The 20,503-nt window shown below is 50.9% G+C and overlaps 1 protein-coding gene across 1 annotated transcript in view; it reads left to right on the top strand.

Moving 5' to 3' along the window:
• ADAMTS10 (ADAM metallopeptidase with thrombospondin type 1 motif 10) overlaps positions 1 to 20,503 on the top strand; it is a 59,078-nt gene that overhangs the window by 11,948 nt on the left and 26,627 nt on the right. The window contains exons 2-4 of the mRNA XM_021378391.1: positions 9,825 to 10,151; positions 15,143 to 15,507; positions 20,285 to 20,444. Coding sequence (XP_021234066.1) covers positions 10,064 to 10,151; positions 15,143 to 15,507; positions 20,285 to 20,444 — 613 coding nt within the window. The 5' untranslated portion in view covers positions 9,825 to 10,063. The remainder of the gene's footprint in view (positions 1 to 9,824; positions 10,152 to 15,142; positions 15,508 to 20,284; positions 20,445 to 20,503) is intronic.

The following is a 20,503-nucleotide window of genomic DNA, read 5'->3' as shown; positions in this document are numbered from 1 at the left end:
GTGGCAAAATTCAACATTTCCGACCATTTCGGTCCTGTTTGGGTCCTGCTTGGTGGCAAAATTCAACATTTCCGACCATTTCGGTCCTGTTTGGGGACTGTTCTGCTCAAGTGTGGGCACATCAGGGGGCTTTTGTTTTCCTGTATCGGTCCACACCAATACCCACGTTGGCTGGAGGTGGCTCGGCCACACCAGAGATCTGTTTCTTATTCTGTTCGTACATGCTGTTGTTAGCAGAGCTCGCACGACCAAGTGGTGATGGCAGGAAGAGTTTTTGGAGCCTTTGCTCATTTTTGGTCTCCATCACACCACAGATGGTGGAAGGGGAGATGCTGGGCTGGGCTGCCCACGTGTTCCTCGCAGCACCATGCCTGGACCAGCTCAAACCCTCACCCAATGAGGATTCCTCCAGAGCTAGGGAGATGGTTCCAGTGTCACGAAGCTTCTCCATATAAGGCTGACGCTGGCTGCCTTGGTTGCTCCATCCCATTGTTCTGGGCTGGCTCCACCAGCAGCACCCTCCACTTTCCGTCTCCTTTCTATTTGTGAAACCTCCGGTGCCTGTAGGTGCGTCTGCTGTTGCGTTCCCCCAGCAGCTGCTTGGTGATGCGATGGGAAAGGTCCTGTCATCTCCTCTAAATCATTCTTTCCCCAGATAAGGCTTTGGGGCTGAGCTGTTTCCCTTGGCAGAGGAATGCCCTGATAAGCCGGGACTGAATGAGCAATCAATGGGGCAAAGTGGAACCCTAAGGGTAGGTGTTGCCTGCTCAACGTAAACAGTTTCTACTCGTCATGCGAGAGGCCTTTTAATTACCAACCTGTATGTTATCACAGATGGCTCAAGGCCACCCAATGTGCATATCACATGCAGCCCTGATCCAGAGTCTGCATGGGCTCCGCTGCCCAGGGAGCAGCTCCATGGAGGGCTTTCAGTGCAGGTTGCATCAGGCCCACCCAGGGGGTGGTTCTGTTGGAGCGCTCGTCTCAAGCTTATCTTGAAACCCCCGACTCCAAAAACCACTTTTCTTGCCAAGTTTCCAGCAATTAGTTCTTTCGAAGCCAAAAACACCGCAGGATGTGTTTGTCACGTCCTGTCCTGCCTAGATCTCGAGTTAACGCAAATTAACTTAAAACAAACAGAATTTGGACCAAATTTGTCAAGTTTTCTGAAACAATTCCCTCGTGCTTAGGATGATGTCAGCTCAGACGTGCTGAGGATATGTAAGTCAAAAAGATTTTTGCTTGACCCCCACCGCCCGTAGGAAATGTTTGCAGGGCAAGGAGTCGCGGCCATTTCCTGGGAATCTGCGAGGAGGTCAGATCCCACGTGCAGCTCTTGCAGGGTGAGAAACAGAAAACCACCAGCCTGGGTACGGATTCACTTTTCAACACCGAAGGAAGTTTTGTAAAGGAATAACATCAGGCAAATCTTCCTATCTCAGTAACTGGGAGTGCCTTAAATCAAGTCTGCAACCAATTCCAGTGTTGGGAGACTCTCCAGTGAGAAAATGTGCCAAAATAGTTTTGCTCCATCTGACTTCAGTAGAGCAATGTCAGTGGCACATGCTAAGTGCAGGGTGTCCATCCAGCTGCTCTGCTGCTCTCCTGCCTTCTGTATTTGCCCTGGCTGGGAAAAGACGTGCTTGGGGTGTTCCATGGTTGCGTATTCGGTGTGTCTACATTCCTATTTATCATCCCAGACCACCATTGCTGCTATTGTTTTCTACAATTCCATTGTAGCTCCGTTTTTAAGGAGTCCTAATTAATTCCTGTGCAGTTCTAGACACCCCTCTGGACTCAGTCATTCATAGATCCTGGTCCCAGTCAGATCTGAGAGCAAAATCCTGGCTGCCTACTGTGGGAATTGTGCCACTGACCTCAACAGGGCCCAAGACTTCACCCCAAAGTGGCTTCAGCTGAAACCACCATGGAATCACTGCTTCATCCCTATCAGGGTTAGCAGCTCCTTATTCCCGCTGCAGCTGGGCACAGATAAGTGTGCTAAGTGGCCTTTGGGCTGCAGCTTCCTCCTTAGGAAGCCACATATGCTCATGAGACGGCACATTCTGTTGCACTGTGCCATACCCCACCAAATCCAAACCATCTGGGCCGTATGTTTCCCCAGAGAACCTGGAGGGGGAGAAAAAGAGCCTACAAAATCTCCAGACAGCAGATCTCTTGGAGCTTGTACATGGGATCCAGAGACTGGAAAGGAGCTGCAGATCCTCTGGAGCGATGAGGGCTGGAGATAGTCCACAGCCCAGTGTGGTCTTCAAGAGCTCATCTTGCTGCAGTGTTCCTGGAGTGTTCCTCTATGGGAACGTGTCTTGTGGTCTGCGGGAGCTGTCATTGTCACAGTGCCTTGTACAAAGAGGGAGGCCCATGTTCAGCTGGTCTCCTCTCAGGTCCCTTTCTGTGTCACCAGATGTAGCTGCTTCTCTGATTTCCTGGGAGAAGAGCCCAGACCAAGCTGATCTTTCTGTTTCAGTGCCTCTCTGTCCAGCTCACTGTGCTTCCCCAGGCCACTTCTGAGTATGACCCTATGGGGCACCCTGAGTTTTATGATCCAAACCTGATCTAATGTCAGCTATCCCTGTTCTGAGTGGGAGGTGGGATCTCAGTGAGTCCCTTCCAACTGCAGCCATCCTTTGTTTCAGAGTGGCAGGACCAAGTATAAAACCAAATACAAAACCGTGGGTGCATGGCATACCCAGATTTGTTGGTGGAGCACAGCAGTGTGCAGGCAGTGTCACAGAGGGCACGTGGGTGCCAAGCGTGTAACAGTGGTGGCGTCCACCCACATGAGTTGCACAGCTGTGCATGAACACTGGCGGTCCCGGCCTTGTGCATGTGGCCATCACATGTGTTCTTACATGTGTGGTATCTGTGTGGAATTGGCAAGGGCGCCATGCAGTAGGCAAAGTGCACTTCTTTTAACGACTGCTCGGCCGTCTTTTTACTTCTGCTGTTTTGTCCGTGGCTGAAGCCAGCAAGGAGAGTGGTGGCAGGGGGCCAGCAAGTCTGGGTCACATGGAGCAGCTCCAAACCATTGCATAAGTCCGTCTGAAAGCGGACCTGCATGAGAACTGGTAGAGTTGTCTCCTTAAAGCAGAAGAAGTCCAAGGCTGTGCTGCTTGGTAGCACCTTGCCTTGGGCTGGTTCAGCAGCATTTGGGCTCAGCCCTGGGGCTTGCACTGCCCCAGGTCCAGCACCCCTCCCTGATGATGCTACGCACTGGCACTTCTCAAATGCTTTCCTGTTGAGGACCTCCAAGCATTTTACCACACTTGGAGAAGTGCAGTGACCCCAGCTTTCCAGATAGGGCCAGATCCTTATGTAACAGAGAGATAGGATTTCCAGAAAGCAGAGCAGTCAGTGTCAGAGGGAAACTGGGGCTCCCAACTCTCCTCTCCTGTGCCTTCGCTTTGTAATGGGTTCCTTTTTGCCCCTTTGCTGGTGGAATTAATAATCCCCCTGGATTTTGGAGCGAGCAAGGGGGCAATTCATTCCTTTCCTCACTAAGGCTGCCCTGAATAGACTCGACTGTAAAACAATTCTTGTGTTTAAAAAAAAAAAAAAAAAAAAAACACTCCCACACAGTACTGGAGTGAGCCCAAAACCCTATGAAGCTTTGCTTGTACAAAGGGATGGAGGGTGTGCCCGGTTTGAGCACGGCAGGGCCCGGCGCGGCGCGGAGCAGCGGGCGGTAGGAAGGCAGCAAGGGTATCCCCAGCCCCATGGTGCTGCAGTGGGATGGAGGCCTGGGTTTATACCCCTCACTGCTTGGGTTCAGCCTGACAGAGTCAGTCGGAATCCTGGCACTGCTGGTGGACACCTTTGGATTTGGTCTCGTTTTAACGCCACAAAATCAGAATTTCTCAGCCAGGCAAACTGTAAATGTGGCCCCAGATGTGGGGATTGGTGTCTGCAAAGGACTGAGTGAGGTGTGCTGGGACACTGTGCTGTGTGTGCCCTGAGCCAATGGAAAGGGGAAAGCCAGAGTTCTCTCTGTGCTGTGCACTGGAGCTTAGGGATGGACGCAAGCAGATCCTAAGGGTTTGCTGCAGAGCTGTGAGCGCTGACCATCCCATGGCTGCAAGCCGCTGTTTTCTGGTGAATGATGATAACTGCGTGTTTGTTTCGAATTCTTTGCCTGCCATGCCCCCAGAGAGGCCCGTCTTGGAGCTGATTGAGGTTCAAGATCTTGTTTTCAGTTCTGCAGATCTGTGACTTTAACTCATTTTTCCCATTGTGCAGCCGGTGGTCCTAGCAGCGAGCTAACAACTAACACTGATTTCTCTGTTTTTAACCCATAACTTTATTCCAGAGCTGAGGAATGACTTCCCAGTGGAAGCCCTGTCATGCTGGCAGGATTATTGCAAAACAATTTCTGCCATCTGCAAATCAGCAGGTTTCCAACTGAGCAAACCCTGCAGATATTTGTTGGGAACATCAGGGCAGCCTCTCGTATGGGGCCAGGAGGTGTCAGGAAGCTCTGCACCCTCCCACGTGCTCAGCACCCTCACATCCCTCTGCAGGACACGCAGCAGGCAGAGTGGGAGCAGTGCTTTTTGCTCCGTCCCACAGGACATGCAGGGACCTGCTGGGTAATGGGAGATGGCTGCGCACCATGGGAGCTCGTCCCATCGCTGGGGAGCAAACACGCAGCTGCTGGGAGGGAGGAACCTGCAGATTTCGACAGTTTGGGGTGTGCAGAGCCCGAGGAGGTCAAGGGAGGTAGCAATGACTAGAGGTGATTCAGGGACATGACAGAAGGAGATATCCCTCTGGCCATGCTGTGCTAATAGCCCCATCCACGCCTGGCTGTAGGGGCTGAGCTGTGACTTTGTGCTGCAATGCTGCCTGGCAGATACTGCCTTTTCCCCTAGCCTGAACCAAGAAGCTGCTGAATTAGGCTTACAGGTGGCCTAGATTGCAAGAAGGCAGCTAATTTTCCTTGAAGACACTGCGTTTTGTTGTAGATTTTTGCTGTATCTGGCTGAATACACCTGACCATGTGCTTTCTTACACCATAAAGGCTGACCTGGGTAACCTGGAGGGCCTTTTTGCTGGCTTCCTTGGGGTGCAAGGAGGTGGCAACTGGCACTGTTTCCCTACACTCTACTCTGTAGAATGGCCCCATGCAGATGCTGCTCGCCCTAGAGCAGACCCATGCGTGCCATGGAGTTGTCCCCATGAATCTCTTGTTCCCCTCCACCATACACACAAGGAGCCAAACACCTGGGTCACTTCTGACAAAGGTCCCTGGGAGCATAGTGCAGGGAGCTGGCCCATGGTGAAGGTCCATGCAAAACGATCAACCACACAATTGGAGGGTAAAAAAGAAAATGAGAATCCCAGCCCAGAGCTTTGGTGCTGGGAGAAACCTCAGGGTGGGTTCCTTTCTGGTAAATGGGGATTGCTGCAGGATCAGCTGCAAGCAGTGCAGAAAAGAGACCCAAGCAGAGCTGCCTTGCAAAGCTCAGCAGGGCTTTTAAAGCATTCCAGCTCTCAATTAAATAATTTCCTCCACACTTGCACTTTATCTGAGCCACCTGTGTGCACTCACATTTGTAGGCATCTGGAGATGGGGATGGTGATCCAGGTACCTCTGTTGCCATCTCCAGCAGCACTCAGCTTTGCAGGTCACAGGTGATAGGGACGTGGTGGTTTGTGTGAGGCCATGTCCCCTAAGCAGAGCAGCATGGGCTGAAGCTGGGACAGTCAGTGGAGACCACACGGAGTTATCCTCCTGCCCTGCGGCAGTATTTGCAGAACAGATTTCAGCCAAGGGTTTCCAGCCAAAACGTGTGGGCCTCCGTGAAGCAGCAAGAGCAGGTGAAAAGAGGGCTGTTTTTAAGGAAAACGTGGTCATTTTGGGATCAGCCTCCATGAGCTACAGGCACTGTGAGGTCCATGTGAGCGGTGGGCATGTCTGAGGGGGTCTTTGCATTTGCGGGGTCGCATATTGCGGCTGGGCTGTGCTTCTTGCAGGGCATGCGATGCTGTGCTGGTGGTTGGGCTGGGGCTGCAACTGGCCGTGCTGCAGGATGTGGCATCACGACCTTGGTGTGCAGGAGAAGTGCCATTAGCCCCATTTTACAGCAAGCACCAGATCCACAGAAGCATCTGGTCTGGGGACAGTAAGTGCCTGGGGATCGGAGTGTTTTAAGCTTAGCATGCCTTGCCCAAAGTGATGCAAGGTGTAGGTAAAGGAGCCAAGTCATACAAACCCCATGTCAGCCCCTCACCCTGGGACTGCCCCTCCTATGAAGTCTGTGCACTGTTGTCAATGCACAGCAGCTACTTTCATTCATTCGTTAACGCTGTCGCTGGTAGCAGAGCTCAGAAGCACTCCAGTGGGTGAAGCCGCCGCGCAGCCCTGCTCTCATTGCACACTGGGGAGGATGTGTCAGTGGAAGGGCCGGGGAGGGGAAGGGGGTGCACTGCAAGTATTTCCTCCCACTGGGGAATGCTGGAAGCAGAGATCTGTGTTTGTATTTATTTCTCTCTCAAAAAAGGGAAAAGGACACCTGAGCTCATCATTTGCAAAAGTTGGATGAGAAACCTGGAACCCGCCAGGCCCTGCATCTTTAAAAGCATTTAAATTCCTCTTTTCTGCACTAGGAGGCACCTTGAACCTTCCTCTTGGCCCTGACCGGGGCCCATCTGCTTCCTATTACCTTCCCATAAAGCTGCCTCACCAGCCAAAAAGCCAGGCTTTCAGGGAATTCTGTCTGCAGCCCCGATGTTGAAATTAGTAACAGTTGTCATCTGTTTTTCTTTTTTCTCTTTTCTTTTCTTTCTTCCAGCTCGAATTTTAACCCCCCCCTTCCTCCCCCTTTTTTTTTTTTTGAGTGTTTTTGGTGTCGGAAGAGGAAACCTTGAGCTCAGCCACCAGCTCGAGCCCCATCACCTCTCTCTGCAGTCCTTGCTCTGTGTCCCCGCTGTCCCCGGGGCGGGCAGCAGCTCGGCGTGCCGGCAGCTCAGCCCACGGGTTCACGCAGCGAAGCCACCTTGGCGCTGGGAGCGGGGAGCGTCAGCCGCTCGCGGGGCCCCTGCCAAGGACAACGAATTCCTCGGGAAGGAGCAAATCGCAACCGGCCCAAGCGAGGGAGGCACGAGACCGGGAGAGGTGACCCCATACCCTAGGCCTCCTTCAATTACAGCCGGTCCATCCCAATGCGAGGCCGTTGGGTCTCCAAGAGTGTCTGATCGTTGCCCTTTGGGAAGCTAAATGTGAAAACTGAGGTTATGGAAAACTTTGTACATGCTGAAGACGCCACGGAGCACTCGTCCTTCCTGCTTACTTCCTCTCTCTTCCATGTTTTGGGTCTGTCTCGTGCATGACACAGCCTCGTTGGGGTCTTGGAAGTCGGAGGGATGTGTGTTCCCTTTGCCATGTGCAGGAATCGGAGCAGGAGCCCTTCCCCCCGGCAGCTTACGGGAACGTTGCAGCTGTAATTCTGAACACGTGGCGCTCGGACCAGAGCTCCTTCCCGAGGTCAGGGGGCTGCAGGCTCCCAGCGCTCGGGGCCAGGGGCTGTGCAGGGTGGGCAGAGGGGAGGAGAGGTTGCTGCTGCCCTTCGGGGTCGTGGGGAGGAGGTAGGACAGGAAATAATGACATCCTGGAGGAAGCTAGTTCGACAGCTGAAAAACACGAAAAATTAGTAGTAGAAAGCCCAGGAGAAAATACACTTCAGCTGAGCAGCTTTCTGTCCGCAGACCTTGGAGTGGTGACAGAACTGGAGAGCTGGAATCTCAAGCTTTAATAGATTCTGAAAAATGCTGACTTAGGAGAGCGCTGCAGCACGCCGGGCTTTGGTTTCGCCTTCTGCTTTTCTCAGTTTGCTTCCTGCAGGGAGCAGGGACGAGCCAGCCTGCACTACTGCTGCCCTCGCCTTGCCCTCCCTGCAGGGAACATGGCAGGGGACAGCCTGCACTGAGCGGCTGTGGCCTCAGAGACCTGCAATACTCATATCAGCATCTCCATGTCTTGGTGGCAGAGGGCAGAGCCCTGCCAACATCCCACCTTTGCTTCCTGCTTCCATGTGCTGAGCAAGAGCAGCTTGAGAGGGGGATTTAGAGGGTTGATCTCCACTTGGTTCTTGTGGTTGATGATGGTTTGTGCAGTCTTTGAGGCAGTGGCTGTGGATCTCCTGCTCTGGGCTCTGCAGAAGACAGCCTGGCCCATGGCACCAGGTGGAACTGGGGGGACCAGCCCAAGGCACCACTGATGGACTTTGGCCATTTTTAACTGTAAATCAACAGGTACAAATCTTAACATTTAAACTGTGGAGCTCCGAATTGTGATTTAGACACACAGAGTAAATGCTCCCAACATTTTTGTCTGGTAGGGAAATACCATTAACTTCTTTAGATTTATTACTGGAGCAGGAATCATCTCTGATTTATTCTCATGCCTCACCTGTGTATTCAGGAGCATCATTCCATCACTCCATGTCGGAGTACCACCGACAACATAGCAAAGATGGGAGAGCAGAACTAGAAGTAAGCTACAGACTGCCCAGAGGGCAAGAGGTGAAGAGGTACATGTGCAGGGATGGGAGCTCTCCTGCCTGCAGCCTGGCTGGTAGTTAGGCTTCACTTTTCAAAATGTACTAGAAAAGAGCAAGGCAGTGGTTGATAACATTATTCCAAGTGTTTCCTTGCTGGGATGAAGACCATGCACAGGCCATTGCTGTTGGTGCCTTCGCAAAATTCAACATCCTACCGTCCCCATCCAAACTTTGTGCACGTTCCCAAGTGCACCTTCCTTGAGCCCATCCCAAAACACCCAGGTTCTGAAGCTGCTGCAGAGCTGAAGCCAGGCTTTGGGATGGGCTCATCCATTGCCGCTCTGCAGAAACGTCTGTGTTGTGCTTGGTGGCTTCTCCCAGGCAGAGCATTGCTCTTTGGATACTTGGGATTCTCCAGGCAGGAGATATGTGCCATATTCATTGCATACGTCATCTGATCACTGGATAGAAATGAAAACCACAGGCTTTATGCAACTCTCCAGCACTATGTGAGTTCTGTATAATTGCCTCAGACTGAGTGGAAATTATCTGCAAGCCAAAAATCTTTCACTGAAGCAATTAGCAAATCATTTTAAATAACAAATACAATTGGAATCTCATGATCCATTTGTGGATAGAGCTGAGGGTAAGGGTGAGTTCACAGAATGGATCTTTTGTTTTGAATCACCTCTTAAGGTTTAGCTAATGTTCTCAGAGAGCAAGTGCTCTTCTTTCAGTGCAGTGATGATCATTAAAGTGTATTCTAAAGCCAGGGAAATTGAAATAGGGGTTTTAGATCACTCCTTCCTACCACCCTTAATGCTTTCATTTTGTATTTCCCTTTTTAAGAAATCAGGTAACTGAGATCAGGTAACCATTCATTCTTCCCTGTGGGCATTGTGGGCATTGGCAGCAGGACAAAAGGTTCGCATTTATTTTGAGCCTCCTTTCCTCCTGCAGTATAAGGCAAACACCGGCCCCCTCATCCCATTTCAGGCTGCTGGAGTGTTGCAGGGCTGCACTGAGCAGAGTTCACCTCAGCAGAGTGCTCAGACAGCAGGATAACTTGGCTTTCTGATGCTGTGAACTGACTTGGTTAATTGCATTTACATTTTCTTCCCATCCTTTTCTCCCCTTCCTTTCTCTTTCTTTCCATCTCTCTTACACTCACTCTTCTTTTCTCAAAGTCCTGGCTTTCCTTGTTGCACCGTTTTCTCCCTCACATCCTTCTATTCCACCCTCTCCCCTCCCCTCTCCTCCCCTCCCCTCCTCTCTCCCATTCATTTGTCACTCTTTCTTCTGCAGGGGCAATGCCACCAAGAACCTTTGACTCCAATTAGCCCATGTTGGCTCCAATTGCACCTGGGCACAGCGTGCTGCAAAGCTACTGTCGGCCTCGCTGCTTTGGGGAGTGGCTGAGGATGCCTGTGGAGGAACCGAGGACTCCTGTCTCTACATAAGCAGTGGCAGAGAGAGAGACATGTGGGGACAGCGCCCTTCCAGCCGGTACAATACTCCCTGCACTGAGACAAGCGTCGCTAACTATGGCCATCGCTTGGAGGCTTCTTATATGGACTGTCACCTTCACCACCACCGTCTGCAGTTTTCGGGGTTACATGTTCCAGTCGCAAGGTAGGAGTAGGGAGAGCGCTGGATCTGCCTGACCCCAAGGGAGGCATTAGGGTGACGCTGTGCTGGGGAGGGGGTGGAGGCAGCCTGACCTCTGCTCTGCTGCCTGTACTGCAGCCGGACGCCTACTGCTGCTCTTGCAGGTGTTTTCCTTTGACCTATGAGGAAAGGATGTGTTTTGCTCTCCGATGTTATGCTCCTTGACTTTTTGCGGAATTCCAAGCGGTTGGGTCTTGTGTAGGATGACAGCCACGTACAGGCTCAGGAGGCAGAAGGGCACATGGTAGCAATGGAGGAGGCTGCCCACCCACTCAGCTGCAGTGGAACATCTTTGTGTAAGCAGGGGCTTTGCTGCACATAGGAGGACTGTTTTGTTTGCATGTGCAGAAATGGAGGTCTCTGCTGGAGGCACAGTTGTGCACCACTATGGCCTGGACGGGCATATACTGCTGGAGGAGCAGTTTAATTTTGTGCATACGTGTTTCTCTAAGTGCTACTGTTAGTAAATGCTCAGTTCTGCTCAAACGTGGGCATTCTGTACCTGTCTTACATGTCTGTGTGGTTCTTTTGAGCCTGTGTTTAAACACAGGGCTGCACACATAAGTTATTGCAACGAAAGCAGAGTGTTGGTGTCCTGCACATTTGGTAGCTTTGTACCATCAGTCACGATTTTATTCCAGGTTAGGAATGAACAGACTGGAAGGCGAGGTCGGTGACATACTGAGCCCTGAGTGCCAATGCAGCGTGGATGGGTTACACAGTGTAGTTAAATTGCTGATTCTAATTTTCTTTTGTGACCGTTTCTTAAGAGACAATATGAATACTACCATCAGGTGCTAGGGGTAAGGAGAAAGCTGTGAAGCTGGACATTTATCCATACAGGGTATTAATATCCAACCATAATTTTCTATGCTCAGTGTGCCAAAGTTTAATGCAGCAGGGCAAAGGCAGTGGTAGGCCCAGGGTTATACAGTGTCATCCAGCCATGGTTACAATGGCTCTGGGTTATCTTGTGAATCTGAACTGGAAAGAAACACAGAGGGAACCCACAGCCACATACTGTCTGGTGCTGAGTGCCATCTCATTGGGGTACTGTGGTATTGTGGCTTGCACTGGGTGAAATGCCATGCAGTCAGCTGCAGAGCTGTGTGCCGTGCAGGCGCTGTGCAACGTGCACCATTATACAGGCAGATTTTCTTTAATCTGAAACAAACACGGTTTCTGGTCCTTCCAGCCAAGGCCTCTGGCAGTGCCTGTTGTGACTGTTCTGGGCCTCCTGCGTCTGTCAGCTCGCACCTCCCTCCATCTGCACTGCCGTGCTCACAGCACTAGCGACGCTCTGACGGTGGCTATGCTGCCAGATCGCCTCCATCCTGACTCAGAGCAGCTCCAATCCTCCTTCGCTCACCAGTCCCCACGCTGTTTGTTAACACACCTCAGTCTGAGCCCCTGGGCTCGCTGTTAGTACATCCGTGCTGTACTAGATCTGGAGCAGGGGTGGGCAATGGGCTGGGCTCAGCCCCAGTGGTGCCAGGGCTTTCAGCCAATCTCCTCCCCATCCCATGGGTCAGCCTGCCCCACGGGTCGCTCTCACTGTCAGAGTGTTTTTTTAGGCTCCTTCCGTCCCAAAGAAGTAGCGTCAGGCTGCTAGCAATACTCAACACTTCTCTTCACGCTGCTGAGGTAGTAAGCACATAATCCTCACAACACCCTTTCAAGAGGGTGAGACACTGCTATCTTCTCTTAGCAGTTGGAGGCATGGAGAATAAAGGCCAACGGTTTCAACAAGCCACTGATTTTGGCCAGAGCAACTTGCCCAGGCAGTCCTGCGAGCCAGCGATGCAGCGGTACTCACGTGCCTCATGCGCAGGCTCCAGATCAGTGTATTTGTTTTTTGCGGGGAAAAGATTAAGGTATTACAGTCATAAGCTGTAATTATGTATGTGGGAAACAGCAGCCCAACGCTGAAGGCCTCTACATGTCAGCAGAGATGTAACAAGATTCAGAAGGTAAACAACGTCTCGTGTAAACTCAGGCTGCGGTTTTGAACAATGCAGGGAATTGCAGCTGAAGCAGTTGAGCGAGGATTCGGCACATAGCCTTCGTTGCTGAATGGTTTTTCATCAAAAGGAATTTTCTTTTCTAGTGCCTTACTTTAATCTTGGTGATAGATTATACATTCCCTGTTTTACAGGACATTAGGTGAGGGTAATCTCACTGCTCCAGGCTCGCGTACCACTCAATGGACCCATGGAATATGGGTTGAGGCTGCTGCAATTCCAGGGCAGCTTGAGGCCACAGATCCCAGAGTGTTTTCCCAAATCATCCTTTATAAATTGTGTCTGGGCTGCAGCTGGGGCTCCTCTTTGCTCTGGTGACAAGATGAGAGCAAACATCTGCTTCCTTTACATCCTTTAAGTGGCTCTGTAATGACAGAGGCAGTGATGAGAGCATGCAAGGAGGAATCAAAATCCTCCCTCCTTGGCTTTCACCTTTGCTCTCCTTTTTGTTCCACCTACCCTCTATCTTCTCTGGGCTCCTGCTTCCCCTTCTGCACGTCCTTGTTCCCATCAGGAGTGGGGCAGCAAGGTGCTGCTCCTCACCCCCCATCTCTGCCTCCACGCTCTCTCCTTTCCCCCTGGGTGCCCAGCACTGGGCAGGTTTTCCTGCAAGAAAGGCTTTTTATAGTATCTCTTCTGAAGCAGTGTGACAGCTCTCTGGAAACACCAGACTGCTTATCATCAGAGCAAGCCTGTCTGATAAGCAGATGCGATACTATACATTTCAAGCCAAGATCTATTAATACAACATGAAGTGGCTGAGGGGGCAGAGGGAACATGATGGCTTTTCTAGAAGGAAGGAAGGAAGGGTCAAGCAGTGCTGTTACTGACGCTGGGAGCTCCTAGTATGAGCTGTAGCATGGGAGACAGCGTGACCAAGGGAGGGATAAGTAAATGGTGGAGTCTGGGAACATCTGTAATGCTGTTTGGACATTGGACATGAAGTGAGTACATAGGGTTATGGAATAAAAGATACCGATCTCTTAGAGCTTCATCTAATCTTTTACTTTTTTTAGAGGAGAGGAAGGAACCAGCTGTAACGCTGAATGAAGACACTGACTTCTTCCTTATGTCGAAAGTTTCATTATTTTTTCCATTTGTTGCATGCCCATTCTAAAGCATCCATCCCAAAAGCATCCTTATGATGCAGGGCACTACTCTCAGCTCTTTCTTCCTGTGCCTCGGTTTCCATGATGACATCCCTGAGGATGCATGGTGTCCAGCACAGAAAGAGCAGACTGTCACACGCAGCCCCAGATCCTGACCACTCTTCCCTCCTGAATGTACCTTGTAAGTCAGGATCAGGGTCCCAGATCCTTTCTAGACACTGGGTGCACAAACCTCCTTCCAAGACAGTTTTGCTGCTCATGTGGACTGCAGAAAGGTTAAAACAAGATACTTCCGATAGCAAATTTTTCCACGCCTGAGGTCATTGCTTAAATACAAGTAGTCACGTTTGTTTGCCCAGCTGTATCACACACGGTGATGATGTGTGTGATGCAGGGGAAGCTGGAGCACAGGAAGTCAAAACCAAATAGTTTCTTCTGGCTTGTTGAGCCAGGGGAGAAGTGCCAGCAGAGCTTATGGTTTGGAAGGTTGGGAGCTAACCCCTAAACCGAGCTGGTGTGAAGGACCATCCCATTAGTGGTGGCCAAGGAAACCACTCGGTCAAGCTCCCACACTGGAAAACATGCTAGAGGGAGAGGAAACTTTCCAGTGCTGCCTTGCGGTAAGAGTGTAATTTGGAGTCCAAATTTATGATGGCTGGGAAGGCTTTGAAGATGGGTGCTATGGAGCCAGGCAGAATGCACCCACCCCACAGCAGCCTGGCCTCCCAGTTTGCTTAGGAAACAGCTACACATAGGATGCAGGAAGCACAGTGGTGTTCTTCCAGCATGAAAAGGACAGATCCTCTCCCACTCTGTGTGCAAATCTCCAAACCTTGGGCTTAAAGAAAAAGCACTATGAGTGGAGAGCTATCGTATTCAGTACATTAATTTTTGCATCTTCTGCTGAAGTCTCCAGTCTTGAGGCTGCCAGATACAGCTAGAGCTCTTCTCAGACCCACTCTGTAGACATTTTGCTAATAAAACATGAGATTTCTGTAGAGCTTGCAGAATGCAAATTTTTTTGACAGCCAAAAGAGCTGTGCAAGTGCAATCAGACTCTTTGGACACTGACCTTGTCAGAGTACATTTCCTAAATGGTGTGAGACATCCTCAAAAGCTCAAGTGCCCTAAGAGGAGGTGCTAAGCCAAGATTATACTGTAGGGCACTGAGCTGGTGAGCTGAGATGGTGCAGTAGATAAGAGGCCTGGCTGGAGACTCAGATTTTGCTGCCTTTTTAGCACAGCTAGAGAGTTCTGGGCACCCCGTGTGTTATTTTGATTACAAGAACACTGTCTTGATGCTTCATAGGAGGATGTCTCATACCTAATGTACTAATGCAGCTGTGATCAGGGTTTATGTTCTGTATGCTGAGAGCCCTAGAGAATCCCAAGGATCAGGCAGGCTGGGCAGAGGAGAGAATCCAGTTATTATATCCCTGCTGTGCAACAGTTTGAATGTCCCTTGTCTTTCTGCCTATCTTTGTTTTAGATGTATCTTGCAAGCTGTCACAAGTGTGCTTGATCCCTCCATCAAGCTGAAGGGAAGTCACATGGCAACTCTGATGCCACGAGTGGCTGACAAGTCCTAGAGGGCTGCAAAGGGCTGAGCACTGAGCTTTTGTCCTGCTGATACGTGTTTTGTTGGCAGCATGAACGGTGTGCTTGCTGGTGGAGGTGGGTGTGAGACTGCTGGAAGCACAATGGCTACGTGACAGAATTCCTGGGGTGGGGATCCTGCCCTGGCTGTGACTGTGCTGAAGCTGTTGGATGTTCTGCCATGACTCTTTGCAGAATATCATTCCTCCTTTTTGCTTTTCCTCCCCAGAGGAGTTCCTTTCCAGCCTCGATCACTATGAAATTGCATTCCCCATCCAAGTGGACCAAAACGGGGACTTTCTCACCTTTGACATGAGGAGCCAGCTGAAGCAACGCCCTCGGCGCAGTCTGGGCTCCTTGCCCTACGAGCCATCAGAGCAGCAGGTTTTCTACAAAGTCTCTGCCCATCGAACCCAGTTCCTCCTCAACTTGACACTGCACTCCAACCTGCTGGCTGAGCACTTCACTGTCGAATACTGGAAGCGAGATGGTGTGGACTGGCAGCATGATTTCCATGAGGATTGCCACTATGCGGGCCACCTGCAGGATCAGTACCTGAACTCAAAGGTCGCCATCAGCAACTGCAATGGACTGGTGAGTCCCTGCATTTTGCTCAGCCGAGGGCCATACTAACAACCAGAGCTACCCATGATTGCACTTTCTTTGATACTTGGTGTAGATACTCCGTTTGGGTTCCAGGAGATGGATTTGTGATGGTGGGAAAGGCCTGAGATCAGTGTTAAAATATAATATTGCAAAGTGACATCAAAAGTCAGCTGAGGGTGAAGGCCACGTTTCCTCTTTGCATTTGTAGGGCTTCCTGATCCATGTTGAGATCCAGTTCCTACCAAAGTCAGTAAGAGTTTTTCCATTGATTTTAACTGGAATGGAATAATCCAAGCTTTAGACCATTATTACAGCTCTCACAGAACTCCCAGGTCCACTTCCAACAGTAGCAGCAATAGGTATACTTCATATATAGTGCTGGTGAGGAAGAAGTGTAGCAGGAGAGAAGTTTCATGTCACAGCTGAGAATTTCAGAAGTGCATTCAGTTCCTTGTAACTGCACATCCATTCCTGGAGTTGCTGGTCCCCTCTGCCCAAATTCCAGGAGCTGAAAACATAATTTCTGGGGAAAAAAACTTGAGATATGGCCAGTATTTTTCAATGTAAAGAGAGAACACCAAGAGAGGACAAGATGGCATGCCTCAAAAGCAGCAAGGCTGCTTCAGAAGAGGAGGAAATGATCTGTTCTGCGTGTTCCCAACAGCTAGGATTAGACATCGTGGTCTTAAATATCAGGAAAACTTAATGGTAGATGGTAGCGCTAAGGGTGGCTGAGCTCTGGACTAGGTTGCTTGAAGAGTGCATGGCCTCAAAATCATTGGAGATCTTTAAGGACAGGCCAGACAAATGCCTCTCAAAAATACTCCAGGTATGATTCATTAGCTCTTTCAGCACTTGTTAAGGAATTCCATCCTTATTTTTCTGTGATTTTCTGATATTTCTGGCTCACATCACACATTTCAAGACCTGCCAGATGGAGCGATGGAGCAAACATACCCTGTTAGTGAATCCCAAGGATGATGGCTCCCTTGGAGGAGCAACACATAGAAATAGACTCTCTAGGCCAGATTCATATTTGTGCTATAGCCCCACCTCTTAGCAGCATTCTGACAGTGTGGAGGAGCTTCCAAATGGGAATGATTTCACATTTGATTTATTGCTAAATCGCATTGCCAGAACAGTGCTGCGGGTTATTAACAGAAATGAGAATCTGACTCATTATATCAGAGAGTCTAATGTTTCCATCTCACAGCCAAAAATCAGAGTTGCATAAATTCTTGGTTCCCGAGTTAGCCTTTTGTTTAGATATGGGACTTCTGCTGAAGTCCTAGATAATTTACTGATGTTCTAAAAAGAAGAGTCAAAGGATAGCTGAACACTGCTAGCCAGAAATGATCCAGCATTAGTCTATCTCGTGCTTCAAAGGGCACCAAGAGCAGAGCAAGCAATGGCCCGGCTGCACTTATGCTGGAATATTTTCAACTGTGGATGATCTAGCTCTGGAGAGATACCAGGGATTGTCTGGAAAATGCAGCCAGGCACGAAGAGGTACAGGGGGTCATCCAACAACCTCTCCTTTTTCTGAACTCTGTCCTCCTGTTCTGGAGAGCTACAGGCATCAGCAAGAAGGGGGATCATCAGGCTTCATGAGGACAACAGGGCCAGGAATTTGGCCAAGGGGAGGCTGGTGTCTTTAGCTGGCAGAGTGGGGCTGCACTTCCACTCGAGCAGACCTGTGCACCCAGAGGTGCTAATCGCCTCTGGGTGATTAGCAGTCTAACTCTCCCGGCTCCACTCCTGCTGTCCTGCAGCCTCCAGGCAGCACCGGGAGTGAAGAAGATCACAGAGGACTCCTAGATTATGCAAATGGGGCTGTGTTGTGGTGTTAAATGGGTGCAGGCAGGGACCAGTGCTGGTTATGGGAGGTGTACAGAAGAAAAGGGAAGGGATGCCTCCACAAAAGGGCCCAACACAAAGGCATGAAAATGGGTAATGAGCGTCAAGCCGTGTTCAACTCCAGCATCCCTGTGCAATTTCTGTGTACCTCTGTAAACCATGTTGTGCTCAAATGCTTGCACCCCAGCTGCCAATACCAGGGTTTCCTCCCATCAGAAGGATGAGAGGTAATGGACTTAAGGTGTGCCAAGGGAGATTTGGGTTGGATATTAGGAACAATTTCTTCTCCAAAGTGGTGATGCATTGGCACAGGCTGTCAGGGAAGAGGTGGGGTCACCATTCCTGGAGATGTTCGAGAACCATGGAGATGTGGCACTGACGGACATGGTCAGTGGGCATGGTGGGACTGGTTGAGGTCGTTGTGGGGATGTGAGAGGTCTTTTCCAACCGTAATTATTCTATGATTCTGTGACTCCTCTGACCAGCCCCTCCGCCATGTCCGTGTGCAGCAGACCCAGCAGGCCTCAGCCCCTATGGCCAGAGCAAGATACAACTCACTCAGGCTTAACCAGGGGCAAAGGGCAAAATGGCCAATTTCACAAAACATGCGGAGCCAGAAGCTGTCAGCAGGGCCCAGCACAAAGCAGCTGGAGCCTGCAAAAGCAGCCCGGGGAGGCCTGGGTTCAGCAGAGCTGTGTCTCTGTGTGCAGCCGGAGAGCTCATGTCCTGCAGTCAGCAGATCGCAGCTATAGGCATAAACAACCTCAGGAGAGAAATGGGCCTGTCTCTCCTCTTGCGTCAGAGCTCCTCAAAGGCCGCTGTAGAGGCTGGTTCTCAGCCCTTGGTGTCTGCTTCCGTCTGCACTGCCCTCCCGAAATCAGCGGGAAGACGAGATGTTTGGAGCTCAGCAGATGGCCCCGCTGCCGGGCTGACGTCAGCGGTGAGTGCGTGTGAGGGGAGGTGGACGGGCCAAGCTGCAGTGCCTTTCCTAAGCGTGGTTGTAAGCTAATAGAATAAACCATCCCTGCTCTGCAGCTGACCTGGGTGAATCACAGACAGGATATCCAGCTCAGCTCCCCCACAAACCACAGAGATCTCTCTCAGGGCCTCTCGCCGCCTGCTTTCAACACGCGTGTGTCACGTCCACCGCTCAGGCCTCAGCGCTTGGCCTGTGGGGTCAGAGTCCCGTGACAGCAGAGCTTTGCTCTTGCAGAGTCACGGGGCCTCTTGTATGCCCCAAGGAAACTCTAGATCACAGTGTCCGGGTGGCTGGGAAGGGCCCTTTCCCAGTAGCTCCTGGTTTGCAGGCAGGATGTGCTCTCCCCTCCCGCTGCTCTGCCCCAAGCCGGCGGTGACCTCCTTCTCCCCGTCCCGCAATGCCGGCAGCCAGCTGGCTTCGCAGGCCGACACTCAGCTTTCCGCCGCAGCCCTCGCCAGGCTAACCTCACAGTACCTCGCTTGTGTTTGAAAAGGTGGAGCGGAGCCAAGAGCAACAGGGCCTGGTGCAGGAGGAAATCCCCCGGCACTCTGGAGATGGGGACTTCGCTGCGCGCACACTGCCCCGATTCAGCTTTTGTAGCAGGGAGGGAGGTGGGGAGAGACCCATTGCGGAGGCTGCATCCACCTCAGAGAGGCTCTCCCCACTTGCCTAGCAGTAATGCTGTTACACAGATGGTTCCTTCCATGTAAGGACCTCGAGATGTTTTGCAGAGATATACTTCCCCAAGCCTATATGGAAGATCAGGGCTCCTGTCCCTGTTGTGCCACATCCCATGTGTGACATCCCATCAGCTCAGGATCACTGGGGGTCTGTGCACCCAGAGCTATGCTGGCACACAGGGAGTGGGAGGACGGACGTGAGGCTGAGACTTTGGGGGATACTCTAGGTCTGGCTAAGAAAAGTCAGGCAGTTTCATGCCTTGGTTGCCCACTGGTAAAGTTCAGCTGGTAGAACACCTCCATTTCTTGGAGGTGAGACTGAATGATGAGCTTCTGCATATGTCACATTAGGCCGGAGGAACCTTTTTATGTTGCCCAAACCTTTTATGCAGAGGCAAAGCTTGCTGCAAGGGTAGGACCAGCCACAGAGGAGCAGCTGGTGAGTTGGGTTGCCCATCCTGCTGGTGGCTGCTCCCACTGGTTATCGTGGTCTCCCAAGGAAGTGCATCAGCAGAGGGCAAAGTCTGGGCTTATAGCCCCGATTTGTTCATTCAAAGAAGGGAGAACAACAACAACAAAAATGTATCTGAATAGCTAAATCAACAAATACAGGAGCAGAAACAAGATCATCTGATTGAACTGGATGGTTGGAGTGTAAAAGGGGCAGTGGTGGCTGTAGGATTTTAGGCTGCAGAGGAAGGTTCTGGCTGAAAATCTCAATGAAAATCAGTCTTTGCGTTGCGAAGGTTCAACATTTCACAGAATCCTCTGACCATCCATACCCCCCTGCAGCTCTGTGCCTAAGTCTCCCAGCTGGTGTTAAGGACCTGAGCAGCATCTGAAGGCTTCTTGGTGAGGTTGAAAAGCAAAGGAGGCAGTTCTGACTGCTGAGTAGTGCTGATACATGAAGACGTAGTATTTAGGATCTTGCAGACAGCTTTTAATTAGACCAACGAATGCATGGAATAGGAAACAACATACTTAGAATTTTGCAAGGAATGAGTGTGATTTTCTGAGAACTTCAGTGTGGATGCTCTGAGGCATCCACAAGCAACTGGCTCAGTTTGCTTTGGTCCATAGCTTTGTATGATTCAGTGTTCGTGCATAAATGAAGGATTCCTGCATGTTCTCTCATCTATTTCTCAGTTCCCAGAAACTGAGGGGCTAACCGTCAGAAAGGTCGTTATGAGCAGCCACCAGCATGTCACCCGTTTCTCTCCCTTCCTCCTCTATTTCTTTCCTTTCACAGCACGGGGTAATAGTCGCGGATGAGGAGGAGTATTTCATCGAACCGCTGAGCCCAGGAGCCAACGTCAGCGCAGGGAACGAGGGCAAGGGCAGCCCCCACGTTGTGTACAAGCGATCATCCCTCCAGTACCCACACATGGACGCAGCCTGCGGCGTGCTAGGTATCTGTGCCCACCAAACATCTTCAGTCCATCCCAGTGTGGGCTGGGAAAGTCCCAAT

The sequence above is a fragment of the Numida meleagris genome, chromosome 27, assembly GCF_002078875.1.
Source record: "Numida meleagris isolate 19003 breed g44 Domestic line chromosome 27, NumMel1.0, whole genome shotgun sequence".
Lineage (NCBI taxonomy): Eukaryota > Metazoa > Chordata > Aves > Galliformes > Numididae > Numida > Numida meleagris.
Note: the sequence above shows the minus strand (reverse complement) of the source record. Positions and strands in the feature narration are given on the sequence as shown.